This window comes from Panulirus ornatus, chromosome 33 (genome assembly GCF_036320965.1).
Source record: "Panulirus ornatus isolate Po-2019 chromosome 33, ASM3632096v1, whole genome shotgun sequence".
NCBI lineage: Eukaryota > Metazoa > Arthropoda > Malacostraca > Decapoda > Palinuridae > Panulirus > Panulirus ornatus.
In genome coordinates this window covers 248,244-265,729 of record NC_092256.1, presented here as the reverse complement: position 1 = coordinate 265,729, position 17,486 = coordinate 248,244, and the positions used below count along the sequence as shown (strand labels likewise).

Here is a 17,486-nt window from a genome sequence, read left to right as displayed (position 1 = left end):
ATAACACTGTGGGAGGTAAAGATCAGCTAGGAACCGCTATATTGCACTGGGGAGGAAAAACCTGTAACTGGAGCCGCTATCTTACACTGGGGAAGGTATCATCCAGGTTGATATCCTCTATCTTACAGTGGGATGGGTAACCCCTGGGTTAGGAACCGGTATCTTACACTGGGGCAGACAACGTCGGGGCTGGGAAACGCTAACTTACACTGTGGAGGTAACGTCCGGGTTAGTAAACGCTGTTTAACAGTGAGGGACGTAACACCCGAGTTGGGATCCACTGTTTTATACTGGGAGTTGTAACGCCAAGTTTGGGAAATTCTATCTTACGCAAGGGAAGATAACGCCTGAGTTGGGAATCGCTATCTGGCATTGGGGGAGGTAACGCCCAGGATAGGAACCACTGTCTTACAGTGGTGGAGGTAACGCCTAGGTTGGGAAATGCAATCTTATACCAGTGGAGATAAAGCCCGGGTTGGAAACCACCATCTTACACTGGGGGAGGTAATGACTGGGTTAACAGCCGCTATCTTACATTAGGGGAGGTAACGCCCGGGTTGGTAGAGACTCTCTTAACTGGGAGAGGTAAATCCAGCTTAGTAACTGCTATCTTACACTGGTGAGGTAACGCCTGGATGGGAACCGCTGTCTCACACAGGGAAGGTAACGCTCAGGTTAGGAACCGCTATCTTGCACTCGGGGAGGGAAAGCCCTGGTTAGGAACAGCTATCTTATAATGGGGAAGGTAACACCCAATTTGAAATCCCCTATCTTTCACTCGGGTAGGTATTGCCTGGGTTAGGAACAGTTATCGTACACTTGGAGAGGTAACGCCCAAGTTAGGAAGCACTATCTTTCACTGTTGGAGGTAACGTCCAGGTTGGGAACCGTTATCATACAATGGGGCGATAATGCCCAGGTTGGCAATTGCTGTCTTGCACTGGGAAAGGTAAAGCACAGATTAACAACTGCTATCTTACACTCGGGGGAAGTAGCGCCCTAGTTAGGAACCGTTATCTCACACTGCGGGAAGTAACGCCCTAGTTGGGAACCGCCTGTCTTACGCTGGGGGAGGTAATGCCTAGGTTAACAACCACTATCTTCTACTAGGGGAGGTAACGCCCGGGTTGGTAAACGCTCTCTTACATTGGGGGATGTAACCTTCAGGTTAGACACCGTTCTCTTACACTGGGGATGCAACGCAAAGGTTGAGAAACACTATCTTATATTTGGGGTGGGGTAACGCCCTGGTTGGGAACCACTTATTTACACTGGAGTAGGTAACGCCCTGGTTGGGAACCGCTAACTTTCACTGGAGGAGGTAACGCCCGGGTTAGCAAACGCTGTCTTGCAATGGGGGAAGTAACGCCTTGGCTGGGAACCACTGTATTACGCTGGGGGAGGTAAAGCTCAAGTTAGGAATCGCTACTTTACTCCAGGGAAGGTAACGCCCTGGTTGGGAACCGCTGTCTTACACTGAGGGAGGTAACGTCCAAGTTGAATTCAGCTATCTTACACTTGAGGAGGTAACGCCCAGGTTGGGAACCACTATCTTACACTGTGGAAAGCAAAGCCTAGGTCATGAATCGCTATCTTACACTTGGGGAGTTAATGCCCAGGTTGAAATCTGTATCTTACACTAGTGTAGGTAACGCTCGAGTTAGGAACCGTTATCTTACACTGGGAGAGGTAACACCCAGGTTGGGAACCACTATGTTACACTTGAGAAGTAACATCCAGGTACGAAACCACTGTCTTACACTGGGGGAGGTAACGACCTGGTTGGGAACCGCTAACTTACAAGCGAGGTAACGCCCGAGTTAGTAAACTGCCTTACACTGGAGGGAGGTAACGCCCGGGTTGGAAACCGCTTTCTTACACAGGTGGAGGTATTTTACACTAGAGGAGAAAACGCCTGGGTTAGGTAACGCCCAGTTTGGGAACCGATATCTTACACTTCAGGGGAGATAACTCCAGAGTTGAGAACCGCTGTCTTACACTGGGGGAGATAACTTCCAGGCTGGGAACCACTATCTTACACTGGGGGAGGTAACGCCCAGGTTAGTGACCACTGTATTACACTGGGAAAGGTAACGCCCAGGCTGGGAACCACTATCTTACACTTGGGAGGTAACGCCCAGGCTGGGAACCACTATCTTACACTGGGGGAGGTAACGCCCAGGTTAGTGACCACTGTATTACACTGGGAAAGGTAACGTCCAGGTTGGTGACCACTGTCTTACACTGAGTGAGGTAACGCTCAGGTTAGTGACCACTGTCGCACACTGGGGGAGGTAATGCTCATGTTGGGAACCACTGTCTTACACTGGGGGAGGTAGCGCCCAGGTTGGTGACCACTGTCCTACACTGGGGGAGGTAGCTCCCAGGATGGGAACCACTGTCTTACACTGGGGGAGATAAGGCACAAGTTGGGAAGCGCTGTCTTACACTGGTGGAGGTAACGCTCAGATTGCTGACCACTGCTTGCACTGGGGGGAGGTGACGCCAAGGTTGGTAACCACTGTCCTGCACTGAGTGAGGTAACGTCCAGGTGGTCACCATTGTTTTTCACTGGAGGAGGTAACGCCCAGGTTGATGACTATTGTCTAACACTGGAGGAGGTAACGCCCAGGTTGATGACTCTTGTCCAACACTGGAGGAGGTAACGCCCAGGTTGATGACTATTGTCTAACACTTGGGGAGGTAACAGCTAGGATGGGAATCGCTGTCTTACACTAGGGGAGATAAGGTTTAGGTTGGGAACCGTTTGGGGAGATAATATCTGAGAATCATAAAGTGAACATCTATAAAATCACGCAAACTGGCAGACAATGACAACATCGTAACGGCAGGTAAAAATAAATCCAGTATGATCTTATCTTAATATGTATAATGCTCACCAGTGAAGACGTTATCTGTGTTCTGGGCGACCGAGGTCAGGTTCCATACGTTGATAAGCTGGACGTCTGCCTCCCCTTTGTTACAGTAGAGACATCGCTGGTACACCCATACACGATCGCTCACTGTACCTGCGGACCAAGTTAGGAGCATTAACTTTTGGTTCACAAGTAACATGTCCTCTCGTACTCTCATATTTCTTGTCAAAATGAGACATGATTTTGTTTACTACGTGTGTCCTTAGCAAATGTACTTCATAAATTCTCATGCCATTTTGATACCTTTTTCATTATAGCATGTAGGCCTCCAGGAGCAAACTTCTATAGCATGTTGGTTCCAGGAGCACATTTCTGTAACATACAGCCGCCTGGCACACATTGCTGTAGTATGCAGATTTCGGGAGCATATACTAAACCATAAACAACCAGGAGCATGTTACTATACCATATAGCATCCGAGAGCACATCACTGTAGCATATGACCTTTAGCAACATATCGCTATAGCACACAGCCTCCTTGAGCACATATCTGTAGCACATAGCCTCAAGGAGCATATTACTACAACATATAGAATCCAGGAGAGCATTACTATGATATATAACATCCAGGAGCACAATACTATGGCACATAACCTAAAGGAGCATATTTCTGTAACAGAGAACCTCCAGGAGCACATTACAATAGCATAAAGCCTTCAGAGGCATATATATATATGTACCCCTGAGGATAGGGGAGAAAGAATACTTCCCACGTATTCCCCGCGTGTCGTAGAAGGCGACTAAAGGGGGCAGGAGCTTGAGGCTGGAAACCCTCCCCTCCTTGTATTAAACATTCTAAAAGGGGAAACAGAAGGAGTCGTACAAGGAGTGCTCATCCTCCTCGAAGGCTCAGATTGAGGCTTCTAAATGTGTGCGGATGTAACCAAGATGAGAAAAAAAAGGAGGGATAGGCAGTATGTTTGAGGAAAGGAACCTGGATGCTTTGGCTTTGAGTAAAACGAAGCTCAAGGGCAAAGGGGAAAAGTGGTTTGGGATTGTCTTGGGGGTAAAGTCATGGGTTGGTGAGAGGACAAGAGCAAAGGAAGGAGTACTACTACTCCTGAAGCAGGAGCTGTGGGAGTATGTGATAGAGTGCAAGAAAGTATACTCTAGGTTGATATGGGTAAAACTGAAAGTGGATGGAGACAGATGGGTGATTATTAGTGCCTATGCACCTGGTCATGAGAAGAAAAATCCTGAGAGGCAAGTGTTTTGGGAGCAGCTGAGTGAGTGTATTAGCAGCTTTGATGCACGAGACCGGATTATAGGGATGGGTGATTTGAATGCAAAGGTGAGTAATGTGGCAGTGGAGGGTATAATTAGTGTACATGGGGTGTTCAGTGTTGTAAATGGAAATGGCGGAGGGCTTGTGGATTTGTGTGCTGAAGAAGGACTGGTGATTGGGAATACCTGGTTTAAAAAGAGAGATGTATATAAGTATACGTATGTGAGTAGGAGAGATGGCCAGAAAGCGTTAATAGATTACGTGTTAACTGACAGGCATGTAAAAGAAAGACATTTGGATGTTAATGTACTGAGAGGGCGAGCGGGAGGGATGTCTTATCACTATCTTGTGAAGGCGAAGGTGAAGACTTGTAGAGGCTTTCAGAAAAGAAGGGAGAATGTTGGGGAGAAGAGAGTGGTGAGAGTTAGTGAACTTGGAAAGGAGACTTGTATGAGGAAGTACCAGGAGAGCTTTAATGCAGAATGGCAAAAGATGACAGCAAATGACGTAAAGGGAGTGGGGGATGAATGAGAAGTATTTAGGAAAGCACTGATGGCTTGTGCAAAGATGCCTATGGCATGAGAAAGGTGGGAGGTGGGCAGATTAGAAAGGGTAGTGAGTGGTGGGATGAAGAAGTAAAATTGTTAGTAAAAGAGAAGAGAGAGGCGTTTGGACGATTTTTGGAGGGAAGTAGTGGAAATGATTGGGAGATGTACAAAAAAATGCGGCAGGAAATCAAGAGAAATGTGCAAAAGGTGGAAAAAGAGGGCAAATGAGAGTTGTGGTGAGAGATGTTTTGGAAGGAGGTAAATAAAATGAGTAAGACAAGAGAACAAATGGAAACATCAGTGAAAGGGGCAAATGGGGAGGTAATGAGAAGTAGTGATGAAGTGAGAAGGAGATGGAGTATTTCGAAGGTCTGTTGAATGTGTTTGATGATAAAGTGGTAGATATAGGGTGTTTTGGTCGGGATGGTGTGCGAAGTGAGAGGGTCAGGGAGAATGGTTTGGTAAACAGGTAAGAGGTAGTGAAAGCTTTGCGGAAGATAAAAGCCGTCAAGGCGGCGAGTTTGGATGGTATTCCAGTGGAATTTGTCAAAAAAGGGGGTGACTGTGTTGTTGATTGGTTGGTAAGGATACTCAGTGTATGCCACTCCTCAGGCACATGGTGAAGTGCCTGAGGAGTGGCAGAATGCATGCATAGTACTATTCTACATAAGCAAAGAGGATAAAGGCGAGTGTTCAGATTACACAGGCATAAGTTTCATGAGCATTCTTGGAATATTATATGGGAGAGTATTGAATGAGAGGGTAAGAGAATGTACAGATCATCAGATTGGGGAAGAGCAGTATGGTTTCAGAAGTAGTAGAGGATGTGAGCATTACATGTTTGCTTTGAAGAATGTATGTGAGAACACTTAGAAACGCCGATGGATTTGTTTGTAGCATTTATGGATCTGGAGATGGCATATGATAGGGATCAATAGAGATGCTTTGTGGAAGGTTTTAATAGTATATGGTGTGGGAGGTAAGTTGCTAGAAGCAATGGAAAATATTCATCAAGGATGTAATGGATGTGTACGAGTAGGAAGAGAAGAGAGTGAATGGTTCCAATTGAATGTCGGTTTACGGCAGGGATGTGAAATGTCATCATAGTTGTTTAATTTGTTTATGGATGGGGTGGTTAGGGAGGTGAATGCATGAGTTTTGGAGGAGCGAGTATGCAGTCTCTTATGGATGAGAGGACTTGGGAAGTGAGTCAGTTGATATTCGCTGATGATACAGCGCTGGTGGCTGATTCGGGTGAGAAACTGCAGAAATTGGTAACGGAGTATGCCAGAGTGTGTGAAAGAAGAAAGTTGAGAGTGAACGTGAATAAGAACAAGGTTGTTAGGTTCAATATGGTTGAGGGACACGTTCACTGGGAGGTAAGTTTGAATGGAGAAAAACTGGAGAAAGTGAAGTGCTTTAGATATTTGGGAGAGGATTCAGCAGCGGATGGAACCATGGAAGCGGAAGTGTGTCATAGGGTGGAGGGGGGGGAGGGAGCAAAAGTTCTGGGAGCGTTGGAGAATGTGAGGAAGACGAGAACTTTAACCCGGAGAGGAGAAATGGGTATGTTTGAAGGAATATTGTTTCCAACAATGTTATATGGTTACGAGGCATAGGCTATAGATAAGGTTGTGCGGAGGAGGGTGGATGTGGTGGAAATGCAATGTTTGAAGACAATATTTGGTGTGAGGTGGTTTGATCGAGTAAGTAATGAAAGTGTAAGAGAGAAGTATGGTACTAAAAAGAGTGTGGTTGAGAGGGCAGAAGAGGGTGTATTGAAATGGTTTGGTCACATGGATAAAATGAGTGAGGTAAGATTGACAAAGAGCATTTATATGTCAGAGGTAGAGGGAACGAAGAGAAGTTGGATACGAAATTGGAGGTGGAAGGATGGGGTGAAAAAGATTTTGAGCGATCGGGGCCTGAACATATAGGAGGGTTAAAAAGGCGTGCAAGGAATGTACTGAATTGGAACGATGTGGTATACAGCGGTCGAGGTGCTGTCAATGGTTTGAACCAGGGCATGTGAAGCGTCTGGGGTGAGCCATGGAAAGTTTTTGTGGGGCCTGGATGTGGAAAGGGAGCTGTGGTTTCGGTGCATTACACATGACAACTAGAGAATGAGTGTGAACTAATGTGGCCTCTGTTGTCCTTTTGAGCGCTACCTTGGGAGAGCGCGGTGAAGGGAGTGCTATTTCATGTGTGGTGGGGTGGCGACGTGAAAGGATGACGGCATCAAATACGAATATGTAAATGCGTATATGTGTATATGTCTGTGTATGTATATGTATGTATACGTTGAAATGTATAGGTATGTATATGTGCGTGCATCGGCGTTCATGTATAAACATGTGTACGTGGGTGGGTTGGGACATTCCTCGTCTGCTTTCTTACGCTACCTCGCTGACGCGATTAAATCTAAAGAAAAAATATACATATATATGGGAAGAAGAGAGTGGTGAGAGTGAGTGAGCTGGGAAAGGATACTTTTGTGAGGAAGTACCAGGAAAGATTGAGTACAGAATAGCTAGAGGTGAAAGCAAATGACGTAAGGGGAGTGAGGGAGGAGTGGGATGTATCTAGGGAAGCAGTGATGGCTTGTGCAAGAGATGCCTGTGGCATGAGAAACGTGGGAGGTGAGCAGATTAAAAAGGGTAGCGAGTGGAGGGATGAAGAAGCAAGATTGTTAGTGAAAGAGAAGAAAGTGGCGTTTGGACAACTTTTGCAGGGAAGTAGTGCAAATGACTGGTAGATGTATAAAAGAAAACGGCAGGAGTTCAAGAGAATGGTGGAAAAAGGTGAAAAAGAGGGCAATTGAGAGTTGAGGTGAGAGAGTATCATTTTTTTCGGGAGAATAAAAGGATGTTTTGGATGGAGGTAAATAAAGTGCGTAAGGCAAGAGAACAAATGGTAACATCGGTGCAGGGGGCTAATGGTGGTGAAGTGAAAAGAAGATGGAGTGAGCATTTTGAAGGTTTGTTGAATGTATTTGATGAGTTAGTGGCAGATATAGAGTGTTCTGGTCGTGGTGCAGTGCGAAGTGAGTGGGTCAGGAAGAATGATTTGATAAACAGGGAAGAGGTAGTGAAAACTTTTCGGAAGATGAAAGCCGGCAAGGTGGCGGGTTTGGATGGTATTGCAGTGGGATTTATCAAAAAAGGGGATGACTGTGTTGTTGATTGGCTGGTAAGGATATTCATTTTATGTATGGTTCATGGTAAAGTGCCTGAGGATTGGTGGAATGCATGCATAGTGCCATTGTCCAAAGGCAAAGGGGATAAAGGTGAGCAAATTACAGAATTATAAGTCTGTTTGGTATTGCTGGGAAATTATGAGGTAGGGTAATGATTGAGAAGGCAAAGGCATGTACAGAGCATCAGACTGGGGAAGAGCAGTGTGCTTTCAGAGGAGGTACAGGATGTGTGGATCAGGTGTTTGCTTTTAAGAATATATGTGTGAAATGCATAGAGAAACAGGTGGATTTTTATGTAGCATTTATGGATCTGGAGAAGGCATATGATAGAGTTTATAGAGATGCTTTGTGGAAGGTATTAAGAGTATATAGTGTGGGAGTGAAGTTGCTAGAAGCAGTGAAAAGATTTTATCATGGATAAGGGATGTGTACGAGTAGAAAGAGAGAAAACTGATTGGTTCTTAGTGAATGTCGGTTTGCGGCAGTGGTGCGTGATGTCTCCATGGTTGTTTAATTTGTTTATGGATGGGGTTGTTAGTTAGGTGAATGCAAGAGTTTTGGAAAAGGGGCAAGTATACACTCTGTTGTGGATGAGAGGGCTTGGAAAGTGAATCAATTGTTGTTCGCTGATGATACAGCACTAGATCTGATTTGGGTGAGAAACTGCAAAAGTTATTGACTGGGTTTGGTCAAGTGTGAAAAGAATAAAGCTTAGAGTAAATATGAATTAGAGCAAGGCTATCAGGTTCAGTAGGATTGAGGGACAAGTTAAATGGGACGTAAGTTTGAATGGAGGAAAATTGGAGGAAATAAAGTGTTTCAGATATCTGGGAGTGGATTTAGCAACGGATGGAACCATGGAAATGGAAGTGAGTCACAGAATGGGAGATACATGGAGCGAAGGTTCTGGGAGCGTTGAAGGATATGTAGAAGGCGAGAACGTTATCTGGAAGAGCAAATATGGGTATGTTTGACGGAATACTGGTACCAGAAATATTCTATGTATAGGCTATACACAGGGGATAGGGGAGAAACAATACTTCCCACGCATTCCTCACGTGTCGTAGAAGGGGACTAAAGGGTACAGGAGCGGGGGGCCAGAAACCCTCCCCTCCTTATATTTTGACTTTCTAAAAGGGGAAGCAGAAGAAGGAGTCACGCGGGGAGTGCTCATCCTCCTCGAAGGCTCAGATTGGGGTGTCTAAATGTGTGTGGATGTAACCAAGATAAGAAAAAAGGAGAGATAGGTAGTATGTTTGAGGAAAGGAACCTAGATGTTTTGGCCCTGAGTGAAACGAAGCTCAAGGGTAAAGGGGAAGAGTGGTTTGGGAATGTCTTGGGAGTAAAGTCAAGGGTGAGTGAGAGGACAAGAGCAAGGGAAGGAGTAGCACTACTCCTGAAACAGGAGTTGTGGGAGTATGTGATACAGTGTAAAAAAGTAAATTATAGATTGATTTGGGTAAAACTGAAAGTTGATGGAGAGAGATGGTTGATTATTGGTGCATATGCACCTGGGCATGAGAAGAAAGAGCATGAGAGAAAAGTGTTTTGGGAGCAGCTGAATGAGTGTGTTAGTGGTTTTAATGCAAAAGACCGGGTTATAGTGATGGGTGATTTGAATGCAAAGGTGAGTAATGTGGCAGTTCAGGGAATAATTGGTACACACAGGGTGTTCAGTGTTGTAAATGGAAATGGTGAAGAGCTTGTAGATTTATGTCCTGAAAAAGGACTGGTGATTGGGAATACCTGGTTTAAAAAGCGATATATACATAAGTATACGTATGTAAGTAGGAGCGATGGCCAGAGAGCGTTATTGGATTACGTGTTAATTGACAGTCTCGCGAAATAGAGAGTTTTGGATGTTAATGTGCTGAGAGGTGCAACTGGAGGAATGTCTGATCATTATCTTGTGGAGGCGAAGGTGAAGATTTGTATGGGTTTTCAGAAAAGAAGAGAGAATGTTGGGGTGAAGAGAGTGGTGAGGGTAAGTCAGCTTGGGAAGGAGACTCGTGTGAGGAAGTACCAGGAGAGACTGAGTACAGAATGGAAAAAGGTGAGAAAAAAGGAGGTAAGGGGAGTGGGGGAGAAATGGGATATAATTAGGGAAGCAGTGATGGCTTGCGCAAAAGATGCTTGTGGCATGAGAAGCGTGGGAGGTGGGTTGATTAGAAAGGGTAGTGAGTGGTGGGATGAAGAAGTAAGATTATTAGTGAAAGAGAAGAGAGGGCATTTAGACGATTTTTGCAGGGGAAAAAATGCAAATAAGTGGGAGATGTATAAAAGAAAGAGACAGAAGGTCAAGAGAAAGGTGCAATAGATGAAAAAGAGGGCAAATGAGAGTTGGGGTGAGAGAGTATCATTAAATTTTAGGGAGAATAAAAAGATGTTCTGGAAGGAGGTAAATAAAGTGCGTAAGACAAGGGAGCAAATGGGAACTTCAGTGAAGGGGGCTAATGGAGAGGTAATAACAAGTAGTGGTGATGTGAGAAGGAGATGGAGTGAGCATTTTGAAGGTTTGTTGAATGTGTTTGATGATAGAGTGGCATATATAGGGTGTTTTGGTCGAGGTGGTGTGCAAAGTGAGAGGGTTGGGGAAAATGATTTGGTAAACAGAGAAGAGGTAGTGAAAGCGTTGCGGAAGATGAAAGCCGGCAAGGCAGCAGGTCTAGATGGTATTGCAGTGGAATTTATTAAAAAAGGGGGTGACTGTTTTGTTGACTGGTTGGTAAGGTTATTTAATGTATGTATGACTCATGGTGAGGAGCCTGAGGATTGGCGGAATGCTTGCATAGTGCAATTTTACAAAGTCAAAGGGATAAATGTGAATGCTCAAATTACAGAGGTATAAGTTTGTTGAGTATTCCTGGTAAATTATATGGGAGGGTATTGATTGAGAGGGTGAAGGCATGTACAGAGGATTAGATTGGGGAAGAGCAGTGTGGTTTCAGAAGTGGTAGAGGATGTGTGGATCAGGTGTTTGCTTTGAAGAATGTATGTGTGACATACTTAGAAAAGAAAATGAATTTGTATGTAGCATTTATGAATCTGGAGAGAGTATATGATAGCCTTCATAGAGATGCTCTGTGGATGGTATTAAGAATATACGGTGTGGGAGACAAGTTGTTAGATGGAGTGAAAAGTTTTTATCGGGATGTAAGGCATGTGTACGTGTAGGAAGAGAGCAAAGTGATTGGATCTCAGTGAATGTAGGTTTGCGGCAGGGTTGTGTGATGTCTCCATGGATGTTTCATCTGTTTATGGATTGTTTATTGGTTTATGGGCTGTTCGAGAGGGGATTGCAAGAGTTTTGGAAAGAGGGGCATGTATGCACTCTGTTGTGGATACCCATTTTTGCTTTCCGAGATAATGTTCTCGACTTCCACACATTCTTCAATGCTCCCAGGATTTTGGAAAGCAAAATTGGGTATGTTTGATGGAATAGTGGTTCCAACAATGTTGTATGGTTGCGAGGCGTGGGCTATGGATAGAGTTGTGCGCAGGAGGGTGGATGTGCTGGAAATGAGATGTTTGAGGACAATATGTGGTGTCAGGTGGTTTGATCGAGTAAGTAATGTAAGGGTGAGAGAGATGTGTGAAAATAAGAAGAGTGTGGTTGAGAGAGCAGAAGAGGGTGTTTTGAAATGGTTTCGTCACATGGAGAGAATGAGTGAGGAAAGATTGACCAAGAGGATATATGTGTCAGAGGTGGAGGGAACGAGGAGAAGTGGGAGACCAAATTGGAGGTGGAAAGATGGATTAAAAAAGATTTTGAGTGATCGGGGCCTGAACATGCAGGAGGGTGAAAGGCGTGCAAGGAATAGAGTAAATTGGAACGATGTGGTATACCGGGGTCGACGTACTGTCAATGGATTGAACCAGGGCATGTGAAGCGTCTGGGGTAAACCATGGAAAGTGTGTGGGGCCTGGTTGTGGAAAGGGAGCTGTGGTTTCGGTGCATTATTACATAACAGCTAGAGACTGAGTGTGAACGAATGGGGCCTTTGGTGTCTTTCCTAGCGCTACCTCGCACACATGAGGGGGGAGGGGGTTGTTATTCCATGTGTGGCGAGGTGGCGATGGGAACAAAAAAAGGCAGACAGTATGAATTATGTACATGTGTATATATGTATATTACTGTGTGTGTATATATATATGTGTACATTGAGATGTATAGGTATGTATATTTGCGTGTGTGGACATGTATGTATATGCATGTGTATGTGGGCGGGTTGGGCCATTCTTTCGTCTGTTTCCTTGCGCTACCTCGCTAACGCGGAAGACAGCGACAAAGCAAAATAAATAAATAGATAAATATATATATATATATATATATATATATATATATATATATATATATATATATATATATATATATATATATATATATATGTATATTCCTATGAGTCTACGGGGAAAATGAAACACGAAAAGTTCCCAAGTGCACTTTCGTGTAATAATCACATCATCAGGGGAGACACAAGAGATAAATATAAGTCAGTTGATATACATTGAAGAGACGACGCTAGGATGCCATTTAGTAAACATGTGATATTCCAAAACAATACAACGAGCATTCATAAACTTATCATTTCACAAATCTTATTTACAATAAAGTTGTCTAATTTGTATAGACCATCACTAATATTAAGATTATAATTCTTTGTGTATCTAATAATAGAAGATTCAATGATATTTCTCCTGGTAATAGAGTTAGAGTTAAAAACTGAGATGGCGTTACTCCAGTCAATACAATGATCATAGTTTTTAACATGATTAAACAAGGCATTTGATTCTGGTCCCGTTCTCATGCTATATTTATGTTGCTTAAGTCTAACAGAAAGATCCTTACCAGTCTGACCAACATAAAATTTATCACAGTTTCCACAAGGAACTTTATAGATGTAACCAAGAGAATTTTCTGGTGAATTCCTGATTAAGATATTCTTTATAGTATTATTGTTGCTAAAGGCAACATTTACATTAAAGGATTTAAGCCACATGGGAAGCAAAGTGAAATTATTATTAAAAGGGAGAACTAAAAGATTCTTGGTGTCAATGGGAGGTTTGGGCTTAAGTCTATAAAATGATTTCTTTGCTAACTTAAGGAATTTATCAATGAAAGATCTAGGGTACTTTAACTTAGATCCAATAGAATATATCATCTCAAACTCATCATACATATTACTAAAGCAGATAAGGCTAACGCTGTTGTGATTTTAGACAAAATTAACTATCTATCTAAAATGAATGATCTTCTAAATGATAACACAACATATTCTAAACTTAGTAAAAATCCCTTAGAAGCAATTAACTCTCACTTCAATAAAGAAATGAAGTTGTTGTTGAAAGGTAACATTTCTCTTATCTAAAATTTGTCATCTTCGTCCCCTTCATTGCCATATATGTATGGACTTATCAAAACACACAAACAGAATTTTCCAGAAAGACCTATAGTGAGTTCAGTAGGCTCCATCACATATAAACTGTCAAAAAGGTTAGTCTCCTTATTAAGCCCTTTAGTGGGTAAGGTATCAAATTATAATATCATGAACAATATAGATTTAGTCAACAAGTTAAACAATATCAATATTAATTTTGATTTCAAACTAGTTAGATTTGATGTTTCCTCAGTTTTCACTAAAGTTCCAGTTGATGACCTTTTAGAATATTTATTTGATGTCTTGGATGATATTCATTTACCCGTTTCAAACCTTAATTTCATTGAACTGATAAAATTGTGTATAAAAGACTGTGTATTTCAATTTAATGGAGATTATTATGCTCAAAAATTTGGTATGGCAATGGGTAACCCTCTTTCACCTGTACTAAGTAATCTTTACATGGAATTTTTTGAAACAAAATTACTAAAGGATATCTTACCTTCTAATGCAATTTGGTTTAGGTATGTAGGTGATGTTGTTTGTTTTTGGCCAACAAATGAAAATTTACAAATATTTCTCACCTTACTTAACAATCTAGTACCTTCCATCAAATTCACTGTAGTAAATGAAAGTAATGGTATGTGACCTTTTTTAGATTGCATGATCCATAGACAAGGAAACAAGTTTACGTTTAGCATATACAAAAAACCCACCAATGTATGCTCATATATCCATTATTACTCATCTCAACATGACAGAGTTGAATTATCATCATTTCAATCTATGTTCCTTAGGGCATTACGTATTTGCAGTCCAGAGTTTATTGATGATGAGTTTGAGAAGATATATTCTATTGGATCTAAGTTAAAGTACCCTAGATCTTTCATTGATAAATCCCTTAAGTTACCAAAGAAATCATTTTATAGAGTTGATCCCAAAACTCCCATTGACACCAAGAATCTTTTAGTTCTCCCTTTTAATAATAATTTCACTTTGCTTCCCATGTGGCTTAAATCCTTTAATGTAAATGTTGCCTTTAGCAACAATGATACTATAAAGAATATCTTAATCAGGAATTCACCAGAAAATTCTCTTTGTTGCATCGATAAAATTCCTTGTGGAAACTGCTAAACTTTATGTTGGTCAGACTGGTAAGGATCTTTCTGTTAGACTTAAGCAACATAAATATAGTATAAGAACGGGACAAGAATCAAAAGCCTTGCTTAATCATGTCAAAAACTATGATCATTGTATTGACTGGAGTAACGTCATCTCAGTTGTTAACTCTAACTCAATTACCAAGAGAAATATCATTGAATCAACTATTATTGAATACACAAAGAATTATAATCTTAATTTAGTGATGGTCTATACAAATTAGATAATATATATATATATATATATATATATATATATATATATATATATATATGGAAGTGGAATATATATATGGAATATATATATGGAATATATATATATATATATATGGAGGTGGAAAGATGGAGTGAAAAAGATTTAGTGTGATTGGGGCCTGAACATGCAGGAGGGTGAAAGGAGGGCAAGGAATAGAGTGAATTGGATCGATGTGGTATACCGGGGTTGACGTGCTGTCAGTGGATTGAATCAGGGCATGTGAAGCGTCTGGGGTAAACCATGGAAAGTTGTGTGGGGTCTCGATGTGGAAAGGGAGCTGTGGTTTCGGGCATTATTGCATGACAGCTAGAGACTGAGTGTGAGCGAATGGGGCCTTTGTTGTCTTTTCCTAGTGCTACCTCCCAAACATGAGGGGGGAGGGGGATTGTATTCCATGAGTGGCGAGGTGGCGATGGGAATGAATAAAGGCAGACAATGTTAATTGTGTGCATGGGTATATATGTATGTGTCTGTGTGTGTATATATATGTGTACATTGAGATGTATAGGTATGTATATTTGCGTGTGTGGAGGTGTATGTATATACATTGTGTATGGGGGTGGGTTGGGCCATTTCTTTCGTCTGTTTCCTTGCGCTACCTCGCAAACGCGGGAGACAGCGACAAAGCAAAATAAAAAAAAATAATATATATATATATATATATATATATATATATATATATATATATATATATATATATATATATATACATATATATATATATATGTATATATATCTGTGTACAGAATGGAAAAAGGTGAGAACAATGGAAGTAAGGGGAGTGGGGGAGGAATGGGATGTATTTAGGGAATCAGTGATGGATTGCGCAAAAGATGCTTGTGGCATGAGAAGAGTGGGAGGTGGGATGTTTAGAAAGGGTAGTGAGTGGTGGGATGAAGAAGTAAGAGTATTAGTGAAAGAGAAGAGAGAGGCATTTGGACGATTTTTGCAGGGAAAAAATGCAATTGAGTGGGAGAAGTATAAAAGAAAGAGACAGGAGGTCAAGAGAAAGGTGCAAGAGGTGAAAAAAAGGGCAAATGAGAGTTGGGGTGAGAGACTATCAGTAAATTTTAGGGAGAATAAAAAGATGTTCTGGAAGGAGGTAAATAGGGTGCGTAAGACAAGGGAGCAAATGGGAACTTCAGTGAAGGGCGTAAATGGGGAGGTGATAACAAGTAGTGGTGATGTGAGAAGGAGATGGAATGAGTATTTTGAAGGTTTGTTGAATGTGTCTGATGACAGAGTGGCAGATATAGGGTGTTTTGGTCGAGGTGGTGTGCAAAGTGAGAGGGTTAGGGAAAATGATTTGGTAAACAGAGAAGAGGTAGTAAAAGCTTTGCGGAAGATGAAAGCCGGCAAGGCAGCAGGTTTGGATGGTATTGCAGTGGAATTTATTAAAAAAGGGGGTGACTGTATTGTTGACTGGTTGGTAAGGTTATTTAATGTATGTATGACTCATGGTGAGGTGCCTGAGGATTGGCGGAATGCGTGCATAGTGCCATTGTACAAAGGCAAAGGGGATAAGAGTGAGTGCTCAAATTACAGAGGTATAAGTCTGTTGAGTATTCCTGGTAAATTATATGGGAGGGTATTGATTGAGAGGGTGAAGGCATGTACAGAGCATCAGATTGGGGAAGAACAGTGTGGTTTCAGAAGTGGTAGAGGATGTGTGGATCAGGTGTTTGCTTTGAAGAATGTATGTGAGAAATACTTAGAAAAGCAAATGGATTTGTATGTAGCATTTATGGATCTGGAGAAGGCATATGATAGAGTTGATAGAGATGCTCTGTGGAAGGTATTAAGAATATATGGTGTGGGAGGCAAGTTGTTAGAAGCAGTGAAAAGTTTTTATCGAGGATGTAAGGCATGTGTACGTGTGGGAAGAGAGGAAAGTGATTGGTTCTCAGTGAATGTAGGTTTGCGGCAGGGGTGTGTGATGTCTCCATGGTTGTTTGATTTGTTTATGGATGGGGTTGTTAGGGAGGTGAATGCAAGAGTTTTGGAAAGAGGGGCAAGTATGAAGTCTGTTGGGGATGAGAGAGCTTGGGAAGTGAGTCAGTTGTTGTTCGCTGATGATACAGCGCTGGTGGCGGATTCATGTGAGAAACTGCAGAAGCTGGTGACGGAGTTTGGTGGAGTGTGTGGAAGAGGAGAGTTGGGAGTAGATGTGAATAGGAGCAAGATTGTTGGGTACAGTGGGGTTGAGGGTCAAGTCAGTTGGGAGGTGAGTTTGAATGGAGAAAAACAGGAGGAAGTGAAGTGTTTTAGATATCTGGGAGTGGATCTGTCAGCGGATGGAACCATGGAAGCGGAAGTGGATCATAGGGTGGGGGAGGGGGCGAAAATTTTGGGAGCCTTGAAAAATGTGTGGAAGTCGAGAACATTATCCCGGAAAGCAAAAATGGGTATGTTTGAAGGAATAGTAGTTCCAACAATGTTGTATGGTTGCGAGGCGTGGGCTATGGAGAGAGTTGTGCGCAGGAGGATGGATGTGCTGGAAATGAGATGTTTGAGGACAATGTGTGGTGTGAGGTGGTTTGATCGAGTAAGTAACGTAAGGGTAAGAGAGATGTGTGGAAATAAAAAGAGCGTGGTTGAGAGAGCAGAAGAGGGTGTTTTGAAATGGTTTGGGCACATGGAGAGAATGAGTGAGGAAAGATTGACAAAGAGGATATATGTGTCGGAGGTGGAGGGAACGAGGAGAAGAGGGAGACCAAATTGGAGGTGGAAAGATGGAGTGAAAAGGATTTTGTGTGATCGGGGCCTGAACATGCAGGAGGGTGCAAG

At 42.3% G+C, this 17,486-nt stretch overlaps 1 protein-coding gene across 1 annotated transcript in view; it reads right to left on the bottom strand.

Annotated features, from left to right (window-relative positions):
- LOC139759408 (glutamate receptor ionotropic, delta-1-like) overlaps nucleotides 1-17,486 on the bottom strand; it is a 471,351-nt gene that overhangs the window by 396,232 nt on the left and 57,633 nt on the right. The window contains exon 3 of the mRNA XM_071681492.1: nucleotides 2,901-3,054. Within this exon, the coding sequence (XP_071537593.1) occupies nucleotides 2,901-3,054 (154 nt within the window). The remainder of the gene's footprint in view (nucleotides 1-2,900; nucleotides 3,055-17,486) is intronic.